The sequence below is a fragment of the Phyllostomus hastatus genome, unplaced genomic scaffold, assembly GCF_019186645.2.
Source record: "Phyllostomus hastatus isolate PE091 unplaced genomic scaffold, TTU_PhHast_1.1 phas_scaffold_78, whole genome shotgun sequence".
Lineage (NCBI taxonomy): Eukaryota > Metazoa > Chordata > Mammalia > Chiroptera > Phyllostomidae > Phyllostomus > Phyllostomus hastatus.
Genome location: NW_025334041.1, coordinates 23,026,336 through 23,050,636, shown reverse-complemented (window position 1 = coordinate 23,050,636; position 24,301 = coordinate 23,026,336). Strand labels below are relative to the sequence as shown.

At 36.4% G+C, this 24,301-nt stretch overlaps 1 protein-coding gene across 1 annotated transcript; it reads left to right on the top strand.

Moving 5' to 3' along the window:
- Positions 1-4,821: 4,821 nt before the first annotated feature.
- TMEM106B (transmembrane protein 106B) lies at positions 4,822-21,679 on the top strand. The gene is made up of 8 exons (XM_045827580.1): positions 4,822-5,027; positions 8,495-8,716; positions 10,687-10,750; positions 12,037-12,196; positions 13,114-13,254; positions 13,516-13,565; positions 14,280-14,333; positions 15,641-21,679. The coding sequence occupies exons 2-8, from the start codon at positions 8,497-8,499 to the stop codon at positions 15,777-15,779; spliced, it is 828 nt and encodes a 275-aa protein (XP_045683536.1). The 5' UTR covers positions 4,822-5,027; positions 8,495-8,496; the 3' UTR covers positions 15,780-21,679.
- Positions 21,680-24,301: the final 2,622 nt, after the last annotated feature.

Sequence of the window (24,301 nt, the reverse complement as noted above, 5' to 3'; positions counted from 1 at the left end):
CAAACCAAAGCATTGCAGGTTCGATTCCCAGTCAGGGCACATGCCTGGGTTGCAGGCCATGGCCCCCAGCAACCGCACACTGATGTTTCTGTTTCTCTCTTTATCTCCCTCCCTTCCCTCTCTAAAAATAAATTAAAACTTAAAAAAAAAAAAGAACTTTGAAAAGTTGGAGTCAGAATATAGATACATACATTTGGACACACTTCTTGTGGGAATGCCAGCTTCTACATGACTCCTTTGTCCTCAGTCTACAACTAACCTGGTCATGATATGCATTTATATGGCTCATGAAAATTTCCTGCACTTCTGTAGTTCAAGAAACTTTGTAAAGGGAGGGTCCCATATTGGAAAATTTAAGAAATAATCATGCTAATAGGCCAGGCTGTACCCAACTATCATAATTTAGGGGTCATAATGCAGCAAAACTTTAGAATGCAGTGTTTAGGGAAAGAGGCATCATGAAAATTCAAGTTTGGAGTTAGCACAAAAATCTCAATAGACAGAAAGATTAGATCAGAACGGTATTCTTTCCTCCTTTAAACAAATGTTTTAGCTATACGTAATCAACTCCTAGGAACTCTATTGGCGTGTCATGTTAGTATATGGAACTGTGTTGTCTAAAAGAAGGCGTTCTACACACATGCGACTACTGAGCACTTGAAATGTAGCCACTCTGAATTGAACTGTACAAATTTATAACTTCATACGAAAAACAGAATGTAAAATATCTTATTAAATTTTAGCTCGATTACATGTTCAAATAAAGTCTTAGCATTTAAAGGTAGAGCCAAACATCTGTGTAGGAGAAATTTTCCATTTTCATCTGCAGCAGCTTGAAAAAAGGAAGTCTGGGCCCCAGGGCTTATATATAAAAGCATCTCGAAAAAAGTTCACTGGAGAGTCAAAGTGGGTCCCTGGAGAACTGATGGCAGACTGGGCTCAGGAGGAAGGGGGATTTCTAGAAGAAACTGAACTTTAAACTTTAGTAAAAATCAATGTCTGATACTCAGTTTTAAGTTACTTCCTTTTTCATGTGTGCTTAAAGCACTTTTTTAATTCTACAAATCTTTGGTAATAATCTGATACACATACAACTTTCAGTTCATAGTAACTTGTAGTATGATGGAAAAGAACCATGTTTAAACCTGTGGCAAAGAGATATACAGAAAGTGAAGAAGCATCCCAAAGCAGTGATAAAATAGCACAAAGTAACTGAGAGTTGAGCCAGAAGAGCACATAAAATAATAAGTCAATTACCAAAAAGTTATATAGATTCCTTCCCAGAAATCTATAGAAAAATTGGGGAGTCCACTCCCTAGGAAATGAGGTTTCAGCTTGTTTTATTTGCCTATTCATGATGGGGGAACAAAATTTTGTCACCTCAAAATATGCCTTTTGCAATATTTGATTTATATCGGTTATTAAGAAATGAAAGACTCGGAAAGAAACTTTGATCATCCCACTTAGCTGCCTAAAGGAATTCAAATGGAAAAACCTGCTTAAAAGAAGGGAGCATCACCTTAGCATCATAATATAAACTAAATGTGGCCTGGCAGGGAGAAATCAAGTAAAGCTTATTGTTAGACTTCCCTCTGCATCCCCTAGTTTCTGGATGAGCCAGAAAGAATTTGTTTGCTCCATATTATCTATGTGTGAATTTCCTACTTTTCCTTGTAAATCCCAGACCCCTTTTACCTTCTCCTTTGTCTAAAATGCTGTATAAACTTCAACTGCCCAATACAACTTGAGTCTCATTGTGTGGACTCCTGAGTATACATCTGTAATGTGTTTTGGACATTTTATCCTGTTAATCTGTCTCATGTTAATGTGATCATTAGTGCAGCTAGAAGAACTTAGAAGGTGGAAGAAAAGTTACTTTTTGTGTCCCCAAAATGGAGATGTTACCATCGGTGTTTAGCTAGATATTGAGAAGGGGAGCAAGAGACTAGACATTGAGCTTAATACACTGAGAAGCAGGAGCCTGTATGCCTCACCAGGAAGCGACAGCTTTTCACATTCCAGGGCATCATAACACTGCTCCGCCATGGTGATTAACAGTTCTCCCTTTCCTTTTCTGGTACCTGATTGTTGGGGTGCCCAGGGAGTGAGGCTGGGCCACAGAGGCCTGTCAGTCTAACTGGCAGATGGACCCTATCCAAAGCCCACAAAAACATGAGAAGTTAATTGCTCATTTTGAGAAAGCACCTGGCCCACCCCAAACCCAAGGTTCTGGTTATAACCCCCAGGGAACAAAGAAGTTCTCTCCCTCTCTTTTGTGTGTGCCCCACACTCACATAGTGCATGCACCTGTTCTCTCCATGGCATCCGGGAGGGAGGGAGTCTGAATATTGAAACACAACAGTGGACTACAGCTGGAAACACACTAAGCTAGATGGATGCTGGACTGGACTGGACTTTAATATGGAACATAAACTCTGGGCACTGACCTTCACTCTGGCCCTACTAAAGACAAGACTGGACTTTTTCCATGGGGAGATGGATGGAGATGGGACACTGGGAAGTCAGGAGGGGAACCCCCCACCCCGCCAATTGTACATCATCAATAAACCATTCTCTAAAGCTCCATCCTTCCATGTGAGTCTCAGGAAATTCTTCTCCTTAGGATACAGCAAGAACTCCACTTCCACCAATAACAGAAAGGGTGACTCTGAAAGACTAGAGAACTAGAGACACACACTGGGTAATAATGCACATGGGATCTCTACTCAGACACATTCAGTTTCTCATATACTTAAAACTCCTATGTCAGATTTAATATGGAATGAGAAAGAATGAATTTATTTAACTACAGGCTCTAACCAGACTTTTAAAACACTATTTTGAGCTTAGGGGATATTATGTGTATATAGGTGCTCCTTAACTTGAACCTTAACATTTTAATTAACTTTATTTTTAGTAATTGACTCTAAATTCCTTACCTTGTATTTATAAGATTACTTATATGATTAGGGTATTAGCATTTTTAAAATGACAATCTATAAAACACTGAGTAGATCTCTTCCCACCTCTCTTCACTTTGGTGGACAATGAGGCAATTTTAAAGAACCTCTGTAGCTAGAATTAAGGGCTTCCAAAGTATGTCCCATCTCATAAATGGAAATTAAAACTCACTCTTTTAAATGTTAAACTGCAATTCAAATACTGCAGTAATACTTTTTTAAGAGAAAATAAAAGAACTAAAAAAAAGAATGAGCTTGTTTAGTTTTCTGTAAGGAAATCACATAGGGTCTTCTAGTACTGATAAACCACAACTGAATCATGCCTCTATCTCTGGTTCATAATTATTGTTTCCCAAAGGCAATTTTCAAAGCAAGGAGAAACAATAGCTAACAAATCTAACAGCATTGTTGTAATCATTGAGGTCTACATATAGCCATGTTTATCTAACTGGGTTTTATAATCCATTTTCCTACCATATTTCCTAGCTCTTACAACCAAGGCTTTTAATCTGGTCTTCGTGGACGGGCTTCAAGGAAATCTGTGAACCTTTGAAAATGTACATTAACTCTGTTGTATGTCTCTCCCCCGGCCCCTTGCAAACTCTTGGGAGACTAAGGTTCTGGTGATTCTGACTTGTTTAAGGTAAGCTATGTATTTTGAAATTTTAAACAATGTTAATGGAGGATGTCCACCCAGTCTTCACCTTTGGAAGACATGGATTAAATGTCCCATTGTTGGACATTTAGGTTAAATGAACACACTCTGTACAAAAATATTTTCAAAGTTCTCCTTAGATTTTGGATAAATTACACAGGATGGGACTGCAGAGAAAATGAAGTGAAATTAAATTTTTTAATACTCTTGATACATATTGCCTAACTGCCAGCCAGAAAATTTGAGTTTATGTCTTTTCCAAAACTGTGTGAGAAGGCTCATTATCTCACACTTACACATGTCTATATAATTTTAAGCACTACATTTACATTGTTTTGACTTGCATTTCTTACTTTCACGTATCTTCATATTCCATTGGTCAAATACACTGATCCTGTCAGAACAGAGAAATAAAAGTCACTACCTTCTTAGACTACTATTATTACATCTGTTATGCCATAAATACAACAATTCATTAAATGTTAAGCTTTCTGTAAGCCATGAGTCTAGTCTGTGCTGGACAGTTGTTCCCTTATTTCATTTAACCCTCAAAATAATTCAGTATTGTTATTCTCATTTTCTAAATGAGATAACCTGGCCTTTGAGATGTAGGGGAGACTAGCCCAAGTCACAGCGATGAGTTGAAGCGTTGGGATTTGAGCCAGGATCTCAGACTCCTGCTAACTAGCCAGAGTTAAGCGGAAGCGGCAGGGGAAACATCATGTGCAAAAACAGGAATAAACACCTAACTTCACACAAACCAAAACCAAAACAACCAAAACCACCAAAACCACCAAAACCACCAAAACCAGAATTCCTTCCCGCATACAGTTTCCTTCTACTGATCAAGTTCTAAATTAAAATAAGTACAACTTAATATAATTAAAAGCCGTAAGTCTATTTATCCAGTCCCTCCCCCTCTCACCGTCGCGAACGTCCCGGACAACTCGCAGAGCGAGCAGAAGAATGCTCAACTGAGAGCTGAGGCAGAAAGTGCACGTTTTTCCTCTTTGCAAAAGGAAACTGTCTAATTGGGAGGGATATATAGTTATCTCTAAATTTCCAGGGCGAGGGCGGCTAATTTTCACTTTAAGTCTCGGGAGACCCAGAAAACCACACTCAACACCTGCACTTCCGGGTTTAGAGCTACAGAAGAAGGACGCAGGCGTGAAACCACATTCTGGGCCACACCTCCTACAGAAATGCTCTGCGCAGGCGCGGGTGCAGGTGACCGGAGGGTCGAGCATCAGCTGACTTCATCTTTGCTGTGCCTCCCCGCCCCCCGACTCCTTGGCGACCCTGCTGCAGGGTCGTCCCTTCAGCGCCAGCTCCTGGAGTGCGTACTCCTTGACCCTCTCCTAGGGACTGTTCGCGCCTGAGCAGCTCGGGACTGCACTGCAAAACGCGAGCAGGTGAGCGACCCCGGCCGAGCAGCCCCAGGCCCCCTTCCGGAGCCGGGCCGGTTTAGGCACCGTGGGAAGAGCCGAGGGGCAGGAGGAGAGGCCGAGGGGGACCTGGGCCCGCCAGGCCACGGGTTAGGAGCTCGGGGCTGTGTTGATGGGGATGCTGTGCCGCCTTCTCCTACCCAGAGCCTGTCTAGGGGCTCCGGCTTCGGATTTGGCTCAAGCCCGACGCCCCGGGTTGACTCCAGGCCTCCAAACCTTGTGCGGCCAGGTGGCCCCTCGATTTGCTCTTCTCGAGTTTTCCTGCATCGTTGTCTGGGTCTTATTTTTAACCTTTCCATAGTAGTCTGTATGCCGCGTTTTGTTTTGTTTGTGTAGCTGATGGAAGTGACTGGCTTCCTTCTTTATCACAGAAAATTACGACCCTTTTAAATTGGAGGAGTGCTGGACTTATTTTTTCCCACTTCATGCTGAGTCTGAGATCCATGTTGGTTTTCAGTAAATTAAAAGACTGCGGTAAAAGATTTAAAAAACAAACAAAAACACTGAGCACAGGAAAGAGAAGGGGGTGCTAGAATTTGTCTAACGCCAACCAGCTTCCAGGAAGAAAAGTGGTTCGATTCATCAGTGCTCTGAGGAAAATCTGGTAGGAAGGGCAGGAATGCCCAGTACCTGGCAAGGTCTGGCACTTGTCCTTAGCCTTGATGAAATAAACATCTGTCATAGGCAGAATCAGGGCAACTGCTTGATGAGGTCGAGACAGTCACAGGTTTTGCCTTCAGTGTTTTTTCTCCCTAAGGTATTCCAGTGTGGGGACAGTGATGTTACTTCATCGCCGAACCACTTGTGCCTGGCAAGTACTAGTTTGGCTGAGATTCAGTGTCAGTGAAACAAATCAAGACAAGATAATGCATTTGTAGAAGTCATAAAGTATTTATATTTTTGAATTTAACGTGGATAATATGTACATCGTTTTTAAATAGTGAAAATAAGCATCTTTATTAATCATTCTATAATTTTAAGTTTGTCTACCAGCTGAGTAGGTTTTTTTTGTTGTTTTTTTTTGTTTTGTTTTGTTTTACCCTGCTGCTTATACATGGATGCCAGGTCAGTTTTAAAAAGCAAACTTTTGTACATTGAATTATTTTGAATGTCAGTTTTCCTTATTCAAATTAATGAGAATTTTTAAAAGAAATATCATTTCTCTCTAAATGCCTATAATCTAGTTTTAGGAACCAATTAAAGTCATATAATCAAATTTAGAAAAGAAATTTTTAAATTTTGTTTATCTCTGTATTAATTTTCCCTCAATATCAGCAGATTGGATCATACTGATAGGGGAGTCAAGAGTTGGAAAATTTTAGTTTGAGATAAAGAATTAATAAGCCTAGTAGGTAATGCATATATTAAAGCTATTTCAGGAACTGTAGATAAGGCCCACCACTCCCAGGAGAGAGAGCCCACCTCCTAGGGCACAGCTAAAGATTACTGCCTGGGGCACAAGTGGAGGCATCTGGACCATTGTGCTCCAGGGAGAGACAGACCACCACCTATCCCTGAACAGCTAACTAACTGCCCAGGGTGAGAATACTGCAGATTTTTTTTGTTTCTTTTTTTTTTTTAATCTAATTTTCCCCCGAATTTCAAACCCGTCACTGCACATTGTTTTCTGTTATAAAAAGGCAAGCTTGGAAGGGAAATGTAAAGAGGACCCCTCTTAGATCGCCAGCCATCTGAATTAAGTGCCCATAAAGATTCAATCCCCATCTCTGCTTATTGGGCTTGGTATGTGACAGGCAGCACAAATGCCAGTCTTTTCTGGTTTCAGTATCGCTTCAGTTTTTTTCATTCTTAAAATTGTATGACCATCCTGCAATGTTACTGCATTATCTACCTGCAGAGGCTATTTTTATTTAGGTAGTAATCTAATTACATATAGATTTAGAAACAGGTTTTAAATTTATATTTAATATTCCCTGTTATTTTTGTTACTGTCTTCCTAAAAGTTTGAAGTCAATGTTCTATATATTTCTGTTTTTATGTGTACATTATATTCAATATTTTGAAATGTTAATTTCATTTTCTTTTAACTTTGCCAACTGCTGAATGAGAGAAAAAACTGTAGAATGTGGTTTTTGAGTGTTTTTTGTTCTAAGTGTTTAAATGTTTAAAGCAAGAAATACGAGGTTGAGAGGGATTGTAAATTTTATTTATCACAAAGGAGCATGAATTTTAAATGATGAAAAAAATACTACTTTGAATTTACTTGGCAATGCATATAATACCCAGCTGTTATCTGCCCAAACCAACTTTTGCTTTCAGTGCCAAGTGTTTTAAAGGTAGAATGTGGTTTTGTTTTATTCTAAGAAACGTGAAGCCTGCGTGTTACTTTTTAGAGAACCTAAAGGAAGTATAGGCTTGTTAAATCGTAAGCCTATACAAGTTGTTGGAAAGTCCATTCTCACCACAGATCTGGTGTGATAGCATTTCACAATATTTTGTTAGAAAAACACTTCTGAGCCCTGGCCGGCATAGCTCAGTGGATTGAGCGCAGGCTGCGAACCAAAGTGTCACAGGTTCGATTCCAAGTCAGGGTACATGCCTGGGTTGCAGGCCATGACCCCCAGCAACCGCACATTGATGTGTTTCTATCTCCCTCCATTCCCTCTCTAAAAATAAATAAATAAAATCTTGAAAAAAAAAAGAAAAAGAAAAACACTTTTGAACTCCAGGAAATGGCTCCCTTGTTTCAGACATTACTTTAATTGAATATAATTCTAATCCCCAAAGTAATTTTTTAAAAGATTTTTTAAAATTTACTTATTAGAGAGAGGGGGAAGGAGGGAGAAAGAGAGAAAAACATCAATGTGTGGTTGCTTTTCATGCATCTCCTACTAGGGACCTGGCCCACAACCCAGACATGTGCCCTGAATGGGAATCCAGCTGGCAACCCTTTGGTTTACAGGTTGACACTCAATCCATAGAGCCACACCGGCCAGGGCCTAGTCCCCAAAGTAGTTTGAATGTTTGAATAAACATTCTTTGTGTTTTTTTTCTAAATGAATTACCCATATTTTGCCATGTATAATGTGCTCCTGTGTATAATGCACACCCACAGTTTTGGCCAAGACTTTCAGGGGGAAAAATCTTTCATTTTAATTTTTTAATTTATTTTTTATTAGTTTATATTTAGGTAGTTGTTTTCTGTACAATAAAGGGTATTATTTTGCATACAGATATCATTGCTTGCTAGAGTTACACTTTTAACGCATAAGCATAAATAAAAATTAACACGTAGATGTGGAATTAGTACTACCCATGTATAATACACATTCTTGTTTTTCCCTCAAAAATTTGGGCAAAAATGTACACATTATACACAGCAGAATACAGTACATTGGTCTGAATATCCCATAATGTTCTTGAGTATACATTTTTTTCCTGAAATTTACTCTAAGATTATTCTTTTTCCTTAGACATGGGAAAGACTTTTTCTCATTTGCCTTTGCATTCAAATAAAGAAGATGCTTATGGTGGAGTCTCTTCGACAGAAAACATGAGGAATGGATTGGTTAATAGTGAAGTCCATAATGAAGATGGAAGAAGTGGAGATGTCTCTCAGTTTCCTTATGTGGAATTTACAGGAAGAGATAGTGTCACTTGCCCCACTTGTCAAGGAACAGGAAGAATCCCTAGGGGTATGTGCATTGTTTTCCCTTTAAAGAATGATTCCAGGTATAGAGGAGCTACATGAAGAGGGATGCTATATAATAATGAGTCAAACAGTGGGGGAAGAGAATAGTTGATTGCATATCATAGAGGAAGTCAGAGGGAGTAATCACCATGTGCTGTTTGTAGGCTATTTTACGAGCAGTGGCAACAGTAGCAATGGTAAAAGTACCTTTGTGCTCTTCTCATTTCCTGCTTGGTCAAAGTTGATAATGTGACCTGAAGAGGCCCTGGTGGAAGGACAAAGTGGCAGTATAAGGTCTAGCAGAGTCTCTGATAAATGCCTTGGGCTGGGGAACCCTGGGGCATTACATTTGAGGTCAGTTACCTAAGAAAGAAATAGCAAAGACCCTGAAAAGAGCAGCTAGAGTAGGAGGAAGAAATCTGTATCTGTGGTATCCTGGAAGATGACTGTAGAACATATACCAAGGAGGAAGGAGTGATCAACTATTTTAGATGCTACTCATAGATGAATTAATAAAAGGACTGAAAACTGACCTTTGGATTTGGCAATGTAGGACTACTGGAGACCTTTAAAGAGCAGTTTTGGTACTCTGCATAAGTATGTATATCATGTACAGAGTGGGATCAAAAGAGCATAGGAGAAGTGAAGTTACATATTGGGAAGATAGTTTTTTGAGAGGAGGTTACTGTGTGGAAAAGAGAAGTGGTATAGCTAGAAGAGGCTTTGAAGTCAAGAGGGATTTTTTAAGATGAAGTGAATATATTTATATGCTAATGAGAATGATCCACAGAGAAAACACTGGTAATTGGGAGACTGGAGAATTATTAGATCTAGCGCACAAGTGCATAGGGCTACTGTGCGTGACAGAAGAGAAGGTAGAGTGTGTGGACACAGAAGTAGAAAGGTGGGTGGGTGGATATGGCGGTGGGAGTGTGTAAAAGGTCTGTTTGCCACATGAGCTCAGAGTCTGGGGAAGAAGGTATTGGAGGTTTCAAAAGAGAGTCGAAGTTATGAAATTGTGGTCTTGGAATGTCAGGTTGAGAGTGAACTAAGGAAATACAGTACGATTGTTGGCATATTAAGGGCCACTTGAGATTAGTGATCTAAAATGAGACCAGTGAGCATAGCTGTATGTTTTTGTCTATCTACATGTAACTGTGTGGATATATGCATAGTAGTTAAAGTGTTGGCTTTAACCAGGATTGTAGTTTAGCCAAATGAATACTACCAAGCAAGATGCAATGTTTATATACACACACAGAGACATATATGCACACATATATATATATATGTGGGTGTGTTGGGGGAATTGTAAATGAGGGGAGCATTGCAGAGGGGTCTGGGAAGACTGATGGGAGCATTATGGAAAGCTTTAAAAAAGCATTTGACCATGGTGCTTAAATAGTTAATACAAGTAGATTGGAAAGTTGGCATTTAAAGATTGTTTTATCTATTAAAGTATATGGATTTAGCTCAACCCAAGAAATAAATGATGGATTTTGAAGTGACTTAATGTAGAGAGGGGTGTGGCCTAAAAGAGTCCTGTAAGCCTCATACAGGGGCTCTTAGAGCAGGAGAGTGAGTGTGTGTCGTTTGTGGTTTCCAAGGGGGTGGCAAAGGAACCTCTGTAGTTACAGGGGTGTCAAGTACAGAGAAAGGGATATGTTTCTTCTGCTCTCATCCAGATAACCAAGTCAGAGTCTTAAAGGAACACTGGGGTTGAAGGAAAGCCCGGTAAAAAGCTTTTTATTTCAGCAAAGAATTACTCCTCATTCTGTATGCTATTCCAATCAGCTAGATCTCTAGGTATGAAAAACACAGTTATTGGCCCTGGAATGCAACTTCTGGATAATTTTTTAAGATTTTGAGAGCAGTTACATGGTATTTTGATCATTCCAAACCAGACTTTGTTGCAAAGCTACTATATTTTTAATTAATCGTGTTAATAAATTTTTTAACTTCTTTCACTTTTAGGGCAAGAAAACCAGTTGGTGGCATTGATTCCATATAGTGATCAGAGATTAAGGCCAAGAAGAACGTAAGTGATTCTCAGAAAGTGGCAAATTTTTTTTTGTTATTTAGTATTTCTTGCTTTTCAAAGTATGTATAATTATTCTAGTTAACACTATTAAAAGAAAAAATGCCATTAGATTATTAAGTTATGCTCTCATATGCTTTGTGTCTTAAAAAAATGAGAATCCTGATTGGGGTATGGTCGTAAAAGCAGCATAGTATCTGAATCTTCTCAAATTCATTTAATTAAAACAACTAACCTAGAATAGTAGTAGGAAACACACAAAGAAAAAACATGTTTATTTTAAAAATAGGTGTAAGGTGTTCCCACAAGCCATAAAAACAGCTCTTCAAACCATGATGATATAAAGGACCTAACATTTGGAGCAGCTGTGTGGAAGTTGTGAAGAGAAGCAGAGTTCCTAAGAGTCCTAAGACCCCTGATACCAAAGCAAATACCTTACCTCAGAAGAAGAGGATCCCAGAAGATTTCCAGCAGATACCTCTAAGAATGACCTGTTAGAATAGGAGGGTTCCTCATGCTTGAGCTTGGACAGGGTGCAGAGAAGGCCGCAGAAATCCACTGAAGGACCACGAGAAGATCAGCAGGAACTGGACCATCCCAAGCCCTCAGACACCTGAGGGAAACTCAGTAAAAAAACTTAAAAAAAAGATAGGCACATCCTAAGGAAGAACCTTAGCGGTAGAATACAGTTTGCAAGAATATAGGTAAAGGAAAGAAAAGTTTCAGAAACTAGAGAAATCTCAGAAATATAGAAGTGGGTATACACAGTAGCCATCTTTTTAAAATACCTTTTTATAACAACAGGGTGGCTGTGAACTTGGGGTGAAATTGATGAGGCATGTAGATATGTCATTTTTAAAAGCTTCAGAAGTAGTTCTGATTATCAGTCACTTCATAGAATTATGATGGCAAAACCGACATGTGAAAATGCTACTGCAGTGAGTTCAGGAGGGAGTCTTGAAAGTCAATATATTTTAAAAATTCCCTATCTTGATTTTTAACGTGCAGCCCAGGTTGGGAATCACTGCAGTAATGTTCTATCTATAATAAACCTGAAATCCCAGTGTTCACTAAGGTAAATACATTTTTTAAGGAGAACATTTTAACACTTAATAGACTCAGACCCAACCCTACTCAATACTTTCATAATGTAAAAAGATAAAATACATCTTATAGTGCTAGCATAATAGGGGAGAAATTCAAATAGAAAATATTCTCTCTAAATGTTTTATTATGTAATTTGTGATGCACATGTGTATACTTAAATTCTCCATTTTTTCCCCCAGAAAACTGTACGTGATGGCTTCTGTGTTTGTTTGTCTGCTGATTTCTGGCTTGGCTGTGTTTTTCCTTTTCCCTCGCTCTATTGACGTGAAATACATTGGTGTAAAATCAGCATACGTCAGTTATGATACTGAAAAGCGTACAATATATTTAAATATTACGGTAAGTAAAAGTTTACATTAAAAATACTTAACTTCATTCCTTTATGATGATAAGCAGCACCTTTGTCCCTGTTGAGAGAATACGGAATGTGACACTGATTGGTCATCTTACTGTATATGTCTGCTATTGGATATTGGCCTTCTCTGTTATTTCTGGTTCTGCTGAAAGTGGTGAATAACAAATATTGACAGTTATGGATACAGAATCATTTAACATTTGAGGATGCCTTTAGGAGGGCAAATGAATTAAACAATTAATTGTTAGCAAAAAATATATTTACAGTCTATTTACTTTTCCACATTTGATTCCAAATTTGAGACAGTTGTGAATTGGAATCACAGAAGGTGGGTCCAGCTGTTACCTGAGTATAGAAGTGATGCACCTGCATTTCTTTCCAGTCAAGCAGACTTGATTCCATTCCATTTCTTCTCCATAGTGACCTGGTAGAAACTTCTATTTGTGTATAAGTTAAAATACCAATTTCTTTTAAACAAAGAAAATTACTTAAGGTACCGTTTAGCATTTTATGTGGCCATCTTTGTATTTATTAGCATGAGTAATCACTTACTGTATTAACATTGAGTAAAAGATGAAGCTAAAAAAATTATTTTAATTTCATTTTTGCTAAGGTCCAAATGCGTTTTCTAACATTCATTTTTCTGTATTCCTGTACCATTTGTGGGCCTTTTTTTCTATTGTATGTTTATTGTAGCATATTCTATATATAGTATTCACGCGTAAAAACAAATAATTGGTTAATTTAATGTTCTGTAACATTTTGGTTAAAATTTTTATTTCTTCTAATAATGAAGCATTCCCCTAACTGTTAAGTCAATTTTTTTTAATTAGTTTGAATACATATTTGTTTTGCATATTTTCGGAGAACTTGTACATTTTTGGCCTGCTTTCTTTTGCAGAACACATTGAATATAACAAACAATAACTATTACTCAGTAGAGGTTGAAAACATCACTGCACAAGTTCAGTTTTCAAAAACAGTTATTGGAAAGGCACGCTTAAACAACATAACACATATTGGTCCCCTGGATATGAAACAGGTAAGCTTCAATCATGAAATATTTTGGAGAAATTAAATGAGCCTCAACTTTGTTTATCATACTAACTTGAAGGAGGTGAGGGTGTCCTCAAAAGCTTGCCTTTGAAGTGTACCTCATGAATATATACATGAGAAAGTCTTAGCATCAGACTCATAAAGGGGGAGATTTCCGAACTCTTTGAAGTTATGAAATGTATCTGTAATAATTAATTACACTTGCTTGATCCCTATTCTGTATTTATTTTCATTTTTTGCCTTTCAGATTGATTACACAGTACCTACTATCATAGCAGAGGAAATGAGTTATATGTAGTAAGTTCTGAGTTTTAAGTTCTGTCATTAAAATATAAAGTCTGGAGAATTAAATATGTATATATATTTAATATCCCATAATCTTAGCAATCACAAGACCACATTTTTTAATATTCCTTCTGGCTTCTGCTCATCTCTGTTCTCTCTTTTCAACATACCTAACATTTATGTACAACATCTGTACACACAAAAAATTATTTTTAGTTTTCAGAATTTAGATCATATGTACCTTGTCACTTTTTGTTTACAAGAGAACCATATTCTCTTATATTCTGTTATTTATTGATGTTTTATTGTAGGAAGATTAATAATGTATAACACTATTGAAGTTCTAAAGCTTTTAAATTGGTTCTAAATGATTAACTCCTATTAAGTGAAACTGATAAATTTTCATCATCTTTTGATATTGGCCTGATATAGAATTTCTGAGTAACAAACTAGTTAGTAAAATTTCAAAAGGTGAACAAAAAATAGAAGTAAATTGTGGTATGTTAAAAAAACTATACAACTGCGATAGCAGAAAAGCATATCTGTCTTTGAGTAAGAATTCATGAAAATATTAATCTTTATTTGAGATACAATAAATGCTCAACCAAAGTGCTTATTTACATCTTAATAGTATCTGTTAACTTTAGCATAGGAAGAATTGTAATTAAACTTTTAAATTTATGATGTTATAGATCTCATTTACTCTCATTCTTTCCTCTTTAACAGTGATTTCTGTACACTGAATTACATCAAAGTGCATAATATAGTACTCATGATGCAGTGAGTATGAATTTTTGTCTAAGACTAAGATTTGTAACGTTTGCTTAGAGCAGTGATTTTCAACCAGTGTGCCACAAGAATTTTTAAATTTTTAAAACATGCACTACCTGACTGTTTAGTCGGGGGCAGTGACCTCTTTTTTTGTCCTTATATTTTATTGATTGATTGATTGATTTTTAGAGAAAGGGAGGGAGAAACACATTGATGTGCGAGAGAAACATCGGTTGCCTCTTGCCTGCCCCCAACTGGGGATCTGGCCTGCAACCCAGGCATGTGCCCTGACTGGGAATCGAACTGGCAACTTTTGGTCCGCAGTCTGGCACTCAGTCCACTCAGCCACACCAGCAAGGGCAGCACCTGATTTTTTAAAATCACTTTGGAGCATAAAGAGTAGGTAATTACTATAATTATTTTTTGTTAATCAAAATTATACCTATTTTTTGTCATATTGGCCAATATATATTTTGTGGTGTGCTGCAGAATTTTAGTAATTAGTTTATATGTGCCACGAGGTGAAAAAGGTTGAAAATCGCTGGCTTAGAGCATATACAACATTTTTAAAATGCCGTCTCAGTTGGGTTTTAAGTATTATAAGAGTGCTGTGACGTCCAATAAATATTACCCTACTTTACAAATGAGGAGATGGGAGCTCAAGAAGTAGTTCAGGATCATGTGGCTGCTGAATAGTGAACTCAGACCTTGTAAGAACTCGGGAAAATGGCAGTGTTTGGGTAGTGAGGAGGACTGAACTCAACATTCAGTTCCTTGCTGCCTGTGATAAATGGTCATTAGCATTAGTGAGGAGAAGTAATGTTACTGGTTTGTAAATTGGGTGTTATCCTAGGCTGTTAAAACATGGTAGGTTGTAGGTTTAATATTTGGGCCATGAGCTAACGTTTGATTAACCCTTTTCCTATGATGAGAGAACTATATGGTTTTTAATCAAGTGATGAGCTTACATGGGGGTGGGCAAACGTAGGTTTACAGTTCATATGGAAAGTAATTAAATAAATACTAATACAAGAATAAACTGTTTCATGTACTCACAACTGTAAACCCCTTTTGCCTTACTTTTTGAAACCAAAAATTACCTTTGTTGTATGTAATTACTTGGATAGGGCTTGCTCCGCCTGCATTTCTGTTGTCGGTTGGGGAAATTACCTGAGACCCATGGCCAGAATGTGAAGCTATCATTAAATCAGATAGTCTCTGCCTGGAGAGAATTTTGACGTATAAGAATATTCTCATTTTAGAAAACTTTTTATGTGTAACTATTCAGTATTTCTCCCCGTTTCTTTAATTTTTAGAGTCACTGTGACAACCACGTACTTCGGACACCCTGAACAGATATCCAAGGAGAGGTACCAGTATGTGGACTGTGGCAGGAACACAACCTACCAGCTGGGGCAGTCTGAGTATCTGAACGTGCTGCAGCCCCAGCAGTAAGAATCGAAAGAGATGCAGCTGGGGAAGAAGAAATCCCTGTTGATATTTTTTAAATGCTGAGGTACTTACTCCCTGATAGATCTTAAATTGAACAAACCTAAAATAGAGCTAGAAGTATGTGAACTTGCAGGTTCCTGCTGCTCTTCACTCTGTGTTCATTGTATTTGTAACAGGATCTCTAATCTAAATTTACTGATTGGTTTTCTTCTCTCTCCACCCCCTACCCGTACTCCTCTAAGGGGGAAACTGAGACTTTCCCTGAAGGACACTAAGTATTTAAAATTCACAGCTCCAGTCACCACTGAAAACATAAGTTTGGTGACGCACACATAATTTGAGGAACTTTATTTCTGAAAGCTTTTGTAGACTGATAGCCTGTTCTTTATGAAAGACTTCTAAGAAATAACCTTTTTTTTCCCCTCTTACAAGTTCCCATTGCTACAAGGCAGTATTTCAACTGTATGGTATTTTATCTTTTAGCTAAACATTTTTAGCTTTTCATTTGTTGAAATTCTACTCAGTTGCATTTTTTGCCCATCTTACTTCAAGCCAGTGCTTGAATAACACTTATAAACCCAAATAATTTTTGCAAAATTCTGTACCTAAAAATTTTAAAGTTTCTAAATAATGTTTCACATGTCTTTCCATTTTATAGTTTTGTGGAATTTTTGTGTAATCTTCAAACAATTAATGTACAATATTGTAAATAAACTGCATGGCTTTTATACAGCTTTAATAAATATCAAATAAAGTGACACAGATTCAAAATAAAGTAAGTAGCTCATAAATATAAAACAGGAAATGGAATTCAGAAACCTATGGAATGTGAATGTTTCCATTTACATATTAGATCAGGCATAAAGTAGATCTGAAATAAATTATTTTGATGCTCCACTTGTTTTTAATGTTGCTTTTCATACTAGAAATTGTAAAGACATTTCACAACTATTTGGTGCCCAACTCATCAATTTTATGAGTGCTTTAAGGGTGGAAATTATTTCTTTGGTTGAAATTATCCAAGAAATATTATTATTATATGATGGTGGCTATATGAAAATAAAACCTATATTATGATTTTAAAAATTCAGTCACTTTGCACATCATATGGATATCATGCACCTAGCAGTTACATTTTTAAAGCTTTTACTTTAGTTTGGATTTTATCTAAAATTTTTTTCAAGTGTAAATTACTGACTTATTCACTGTGTTGTTTTATACTTTCAATACCATTTACCAATTAGGCTTTTTGCTTTTTCACTTACTAAGGTTGAAGTACCTTTTAAAGGCATACCGCTGAATGTAGAGGCTGAGTGTGATACCAAAAAAAAGGGAGGTGGTTTCAGATTAGTTTCTTTCTGTTCCCTAGTAACAGAAATCAGGTTCCCCCTAACCTTCTCCCCAAAAGTGCCTAACTTAGGTCTGAAACATATCTATTTATCAGTCTGACGCTCAACTTTAAAACATATGCTGTATTTAATTATTTAGATTAATTATTAATAAATAATGATCATTTATTTAATAGCTGGTAGTTATCAGTAGTTGATAATTATTTAATAATTATTTATTATGAAGTCCTCCTTCTGCCTTTAGACACTCTCCTGTCTCCCTTTTGCTTTCATATCATTTTCTCTGAGTTTTCCTGAATGAACTTCTCAAATACATAGGTAGAATGCTCCGCCTTTTTTTTTAAACTTTGTCTTCCCTTAATTCATTCCTAATTCATTCATTCTTGTTGTTAACTAAATATCACCCCTTTACATTTATTATCGATTTTGTCATCAAAACCACTCTTCCTTTTAATTTTTTCCTTTTTTTGGACCACTGCCATTCTTCTTGAAACTGCACACTTCTCTAGTGTATTGACTCTATTTGTGTTTTGTCATTCACGTTTCATTTTCCTTCACTATCTTTTGACGTCTTTTAATGAGTATTATGTGGATCCTCTTTTGCCTCAAAATTCTACTGCAGTGACTTCAACAATCATCTATATTAGGGCTTCCAAATCTGTTTCTACATACTTGACTGACCTCTCATCTAGGTTCTCATTTAGCTAGTGACCTGGAGACAACAGTACTTTAGTGAGTAAGTGTAAAACCAAAAAACGTTTTTGTCATTTTTTTGTTTTGTTCTCATGTCCTGTTTCCTTGAAAATCACATTTATTTCTTCAGAATGATCCTTCAGATATGTCTTTTACAAAAATCAGTCCTGATTTATTTTCTTGCTTTATATCTTTTAATCTTAGAAAATTATATAGGATAAATTAAATGGATTTTTCTGTTGATTTGTGGTTCTAATATTCTTTTAGAATAAATTCATAGTATCTATTGAAGAGGCAGGAAAGTGAGGGAACATTTTCTTTCTGTGACTTAGTTTGAGTGGTTTTTATTCTTTTCTAAATTAAAAACTTATACCTATTTTCTGTGAGTTTTAAGTCAGAAAAAAACCTAGAATTTAAAATAAGTAAAAAAAACAGTAGTAGAGGACTAAGGATCACCTATGACTGCTTTCAGAGTAAGTACCAGAATTAGCTTAAACCAGAACAGGCTGTGAATTAATGAAACTATAGAAACACATTCTGGTAAATCTGAGTTACAGCCATTTTTTAAAAATCTGGAAAGAATGAATGAAGTTCATCTTTTCTTAGGTCATTTGTCCAGTGTAGTTCTTTACATTGTAATAGGATAGAATAAGAATAACTTCCTCTCAAATTACATTTTTAATAGACTGATCACTCTAACCAAGTGTCATACAGCAACAAGCCTCTGTGTGTTGATATTACATATATACAGCACTATGTCCATTTCAGAACACTTTTATATGTTTTTCTCATGTGATTTCTTACAGCCCTGCGAGTCAGGGAAGATAGGGGGGTGGGATTCTCATCTTCTAGAGACGGAGGGAGAGGCATGGAGAAGTTGAGGGACTTGCTGAAGTTTAGTAAGTAGTTTGACGGGCCAGACCTAGTTTTTCTCTCTCCCATGTTCGTGCTCTATTCAAAATATCCATCAGAAAGCCTGTTGATTCAGGTTAGTATGATTGCAAATTAGAAAAACTGTTCATATGCTTAATAGTGACAATCAAAATCATATTGATGGACTATGGTTTGTGTAACTTTAAGTTGGTACCTGAAATATTTCAAATGGGAAATGAACACAAGTAAAATATTTTGGAACATAATCTATAGCTTAATATTTCTGTAAAATTTAGTACTTGGTCATTCCAATAAAAATATGACTGATACATCATCAGAAACTATTTACAAATAATAGAGATTTTTGAGATTTGAAATACGAACTGTATGAAAATTAGATACCAGATAAATTATGTGAAATTGCTAAAATGGTCACTTTATCGTACATAATATGTAAATGACTGGTTTTGTGTATGATTTTTCTATGCCTTCTTTGTTTTTTTAGACCAATGAGGTGATTCTCTAAAACTTCATGACAAGAAAATAAAACTCACTTTAGATCATCTGAATTGTAGTTTGGAAATGATATAGTGCACTGTTGAAATATATAGAAAGTGATTGCCAAAACACAATAAAAGTAATGCAGGAGACTTCAAATGTTAGTCTAATGAAGACCTTATTGTTCTTAGCCTTATCATTACTGCAATAGAATTCTGGATATTTCATTGGAGGGCATGTTTCCAACTCTCCCATGCTATTTTGCTTGTTTTAAAGTTCTTAAATAATTCTTTATATGATGATTACATCTTACTTAATAGTTTTTAGGTACTGGGCCCCAAAGTAAGTCACTGCTTGGTATAGCTGGTATTAATGGTTCCTTCCTGTGTCACATACCGTGTAAATCTTACATGTGCTTTGTTACTCCTTAGAAGAGTGCTCTAAAGTAGATCCTGTTGTTGCTTCCCATTTCATATCTGAGAAAACTGAGTTTTAGGGAGATTGAGAAATATGGGTACGAATGTAAGTGGCAGATTCAGATTCACAACTCTGTTTGACTCAAGCATTCCTGCTCTTACAGTTAGTGTATTTTCTTTCCAATCTTTGAAAATGTCTTATTTATAAAAATACATTGGTTGTTGCACTTAGTATATACAAGACCTTGAGGTGTTTGAGAGTACGGTTGATCCTTGAACAACAGGGAAAGTCAGGGGTGCCGACCTCCCACCCAGCTGATAGCGTATAAGTACAGCGGGTCATCTGCATATGGGGGCTTCCAGCCACAGAGTTGCAGAACGGTGTTGGTTTAAATTGCACTGGGCAGTTCAGGTATAAATTGGCCCCTGCAGTTCAAACCCGTGTTATTCACAGATCAGCTATTTTCAAAAATACTGTTAGGATATTCCACTATTTTGTAGATCTTTGGTATAATAAAAATGTTTATCATTGATTTTTAAAATATTCATACGTATCTGTTAGGGTTTTTTTTTAAAGATGAGCAATTTTAAATTTACAAATATATACCAATCTTTGATAAGCAGTATAAATTGAATTTCAAGTTATTAGGTTGTAAGCCAAAAGTTGCTTACCATAATGTTATGATATTTAACTCAATGTCTGGAAGCAGCAAATACTTGGCTTAAATATATCTAAGAATAATTAATTTGACTTATTTTATAAAATCATTTTAAATTAGATGTTTATCTTAAACTATTTTAAGGAAAAATGTGTTTGCGAAGGTAGAGTAAGAAGACTGCTAACCATTATTTCTTTAAAAAGTTTATTTTTACATGAAAACAAAATATATTTAAACATGCTATAATCAAATATTTCACTTCTATGTCCCAGATCAACTTATCTCAAAGTAAAATTTTCACTTCTCAGCTGAAATTTCTGATTAGAAGTACTAATATTTATGTATTTTTGTGCTTAGAATGTAAATTTCACAATGGATTTTTGAAATTCTTAATTGGGATGAAAGCAAGTGATATATATATTTATAAAGTTAGTATTGGGGAAAAATGGTTATTTTCATTTTTTCAAAACTACTAATATGATTGGTTATGTTTGTAGTTCTTTTTACATGTGTTTAGCACAGGCTCTAAATTAAAAAATACATATTATGGTCTGTATTGACCCTACAAATATTTCACAAATTAATTTAACATACATATGTCAAGTTTTTCATAGCTAAATATAACTCTTCTAGAAGGAAGTTGTTGCCTTCTGTTTAATTATATTAAATGAAATGGATTTAAGAGAAATGTTTTCAGCATATTTTGTATACTAAAAAACAAAAAGGATTAGTATTGGGCCAATGGCCAAGAGTTAATATTACTACCATGTAGACTGTTCGAATTCAAAGTGTTTCTCTTTCCCCAGAATTTTAGAAACTAGAAGTCTGGGAGATACTGTATCAGCTGTATTGGGTGATTCTAAGTACTGTTTAAGTACTCGTCATCTTTTAACTATTGTGGGACATGGAACATATGCCAACTTGCAAAACATGCATAATTTTATTATGTGATGGTTTGTTTTAGGCATAGAATATCAGCAAGACATGCCTTGTATGTTTTGCCTTATATTTCCATGTAAACTGAATTAAATAAGATTTTAGAAAATGAAATCCTTGCTGACTTGCTTGGTCAGATATTTGATTATGGCATTATTGGATAGATTCTAATCCATGATTCTAATTGTGGAATAAAGAATAATATAGAATATGAGACTATGTTTGGGCACTTACCTTGGTTTATATTATGTATTAACCTCCATCATAACACACTTACTGAATTTCTATGTCCAGCAGTTCTGTAATTATAACTATTGTTGCTATTCATGTGACAAAATACGCTTATGATAGTAAAATGGATAGAAGTGCCCCAAAATGCTCTTTTTAATTCACTTGTAACTGTTACTCCTGTAATTCTGTATGACACAATAAAATTTGTAAAAATTTTAGCATGAAAAAATAAAATTTGTAACACTAAAGTGTCTTGGTTATGCTTTTCAAATTCTCTTTACACAAACAAGTCAGTGTAGATATTAAAAGTTCTTTAGCTCAAAACTCTTCAATCCTTACAGCCTTTACCCAAATTCCATGTTAGCATCATCTTTGATTTCTTTTCATTTCATTCACTTTGCTTCTGATCCACTGCTGAATGTTATCCGTTCACCCTCTGTAATATCTCTGGAATCTGTCTCACACCTAAAATGTTTTTTCCTAGAAAATTATTTGGCCATATTATTAATCCTCTGATCTTACCTCTTTCGATGCCCAGCTCAAAGTGTCCCACCCTCTCTCCCTCCAAACTTCGAAAAACACTTGGTGACCTTTCCCCCGAATGTGTACTTTTAAAAGAATTTCCCAAAGGTGTTCTTTTTTTTTTAAACATTTTATTTATTTTCTTACTTTTAGAGAGAGGGCAAGGGCAGGAGACAGAGAGAGAGAGAAACATCCATGTGTGAGAGACATCCATCGGTTGCCTCTCCTGTGCCCCCAGCTGGGGACCTGGCCAGCAACCCAGGCCTGTGCCCTGGCTGGGAATCAAATCCATGACCTTTCAGGTCACACACAGGCAGGTGCTCAATCCACTGAGAAACACTGGCCAGGGCTTTCTTTGGTTTTTCAACTCAAAATTTTTTGTTTTAAATGAAAACACTTTTTTCCACCTTGAGTTAGTGTTCTAATTACGGTTTTAAAAATCTTGTATCAAGTAGCATGATCTGAAGTTGTGACAAAAAAGAAACAAATCCTGGTAGAATAATGGGAAAAATAAGATTACCTGGGTGTGCTCTCTCTAGCCAATTAATCAAGGGAGGAAGAAGGATCAATAGCAAATTCATGAGAGTTTTTTTTTTTTCTGGTAGATTTTGGTTCCTCTGATCAGTGGTTTTCAGATTTTTTTTAAGTTATGAAGCCTATTTTTTAAACTTCCATAGAATCCCAGTATGTGACAAGACATAGCTGCTTGGGTTTAATTGGAAGCAGAAGACCTGTAGTTCTGACTGCTCACCTTCCCAAGGCCCTCGCAGCCATCGGCCTGGAGTGCGGTGTGAACCACTGCTTTAGTGATACCTTAGAGCTATTCAGCAAAACCCCTTTGGTTTATAACTGAAACATAGATCCTGTGCAGGCAGAAACAAGCTTCAAATTATATTTAAATTTATATGTTATAAATAGCTTTGAAAATGACAATGAAAAACGTGATTGGAATTTTCTGATTATTTGTGATTTTTACTTGTTTCAAATGGTGAGTCTTCAAAGTAATCATTTTCAAGTTTTGAGATTTTGATCAATGTGTGTCATCTTAAAATGAGTTTATAATGAAGATTCCAATGGTTATTTTCATCGTATTAATTCTAGATTCATGAATAGAATGTACTGACCTGGCTGGCGTAGCTCAGTGGATGGAGCGCGGGCTGGGAACCAAAGTGTCCCAGGTTCGATTCCCAGCCAGGGTACATGCCTGGGTTGCAGGCCATAACCCCCAGCAACCGCACATTGATGTTTCTCTCTCTCTCTCTCTCTCCCTCCCTTCCCTCTCTAAAAATAAATAAATAAAATCTTAAAAAAAATATATTTAAGAAAAAAAGAATGTACTGATAATATTTTTTTTTAAATTACCCAAAAGAAACTGGAACTACAAAGAATAATGATTCCTAATATGTATCTTGGACACTACCCTCTATCCGTCAGTGTTCATCTCAGTGCAGTGGTAGGGAGAAGCTGGCACACAACATAGCTTTTGTGGAGCAGGGAGAAGGATACAGGGTCATTTCAAGCAGTAAGCACCCTTGTTGGTTTGTCCTAATTGGCTGAACAAATATTTTCTATGAATGCCATGGAGGGGAAAAGTTGGGAAACCCTGTACTTTAAGGAAATGATGAACAAAATAATTTCTCTTTGTTAATCTTAATAACACTGTCACGTAAGGAAGTATGGAAATATGTGACATATTTCCCAACTTGCATTAGAATAGACTGTAGTGCCCTGGCTGGTGTGTTTCAGTGGATTGAGCACCAGCCTGCGAAACAAAGGGTCGCCAGTTCGATTCCCAGTCTAGGACACATGCCTGGGTTGTGGGCCAGGTCCCCAGTAGGGGGTGTGTGTGAGAGGAGCAACCATGCATTGATGTTTCCTTGTCTTCCTTCCCCTCTCTAAAAATAAATATCTTAAAAACAAAAAGAATACTGTAGTATTAATGTCTTCCCTTAAGTCAACTCTGGGTTTTAACTTAGATTTGCTTCTATCATTTTATTATTTATTGAAGACAAACATATATACAGAGTCCAGCACAAATTATGCCCCTTTTTTATTACAGAATCATAAGTGTGTAATTCTGTCACATAACAATGTCACACTCAAGCATGCCATATGACATTTTAGGTGAAATGTTCAGATTAAAACTATAAATTATTACACCCATATTATTTAGCACCCTACCAACTACACTCAAGCAGGTGTTACTTCTGCCAGACCCTGTATAGTGCACATAACAATGTTTCGGTCAGTGAGGGAACCACACGTGAGGGTGGTACACCACAAAGCCTAGGTGTGTAGTTGACTGTGTACAATCTAGATTTGTGTAAGTACACTCCATGATGTTCAAG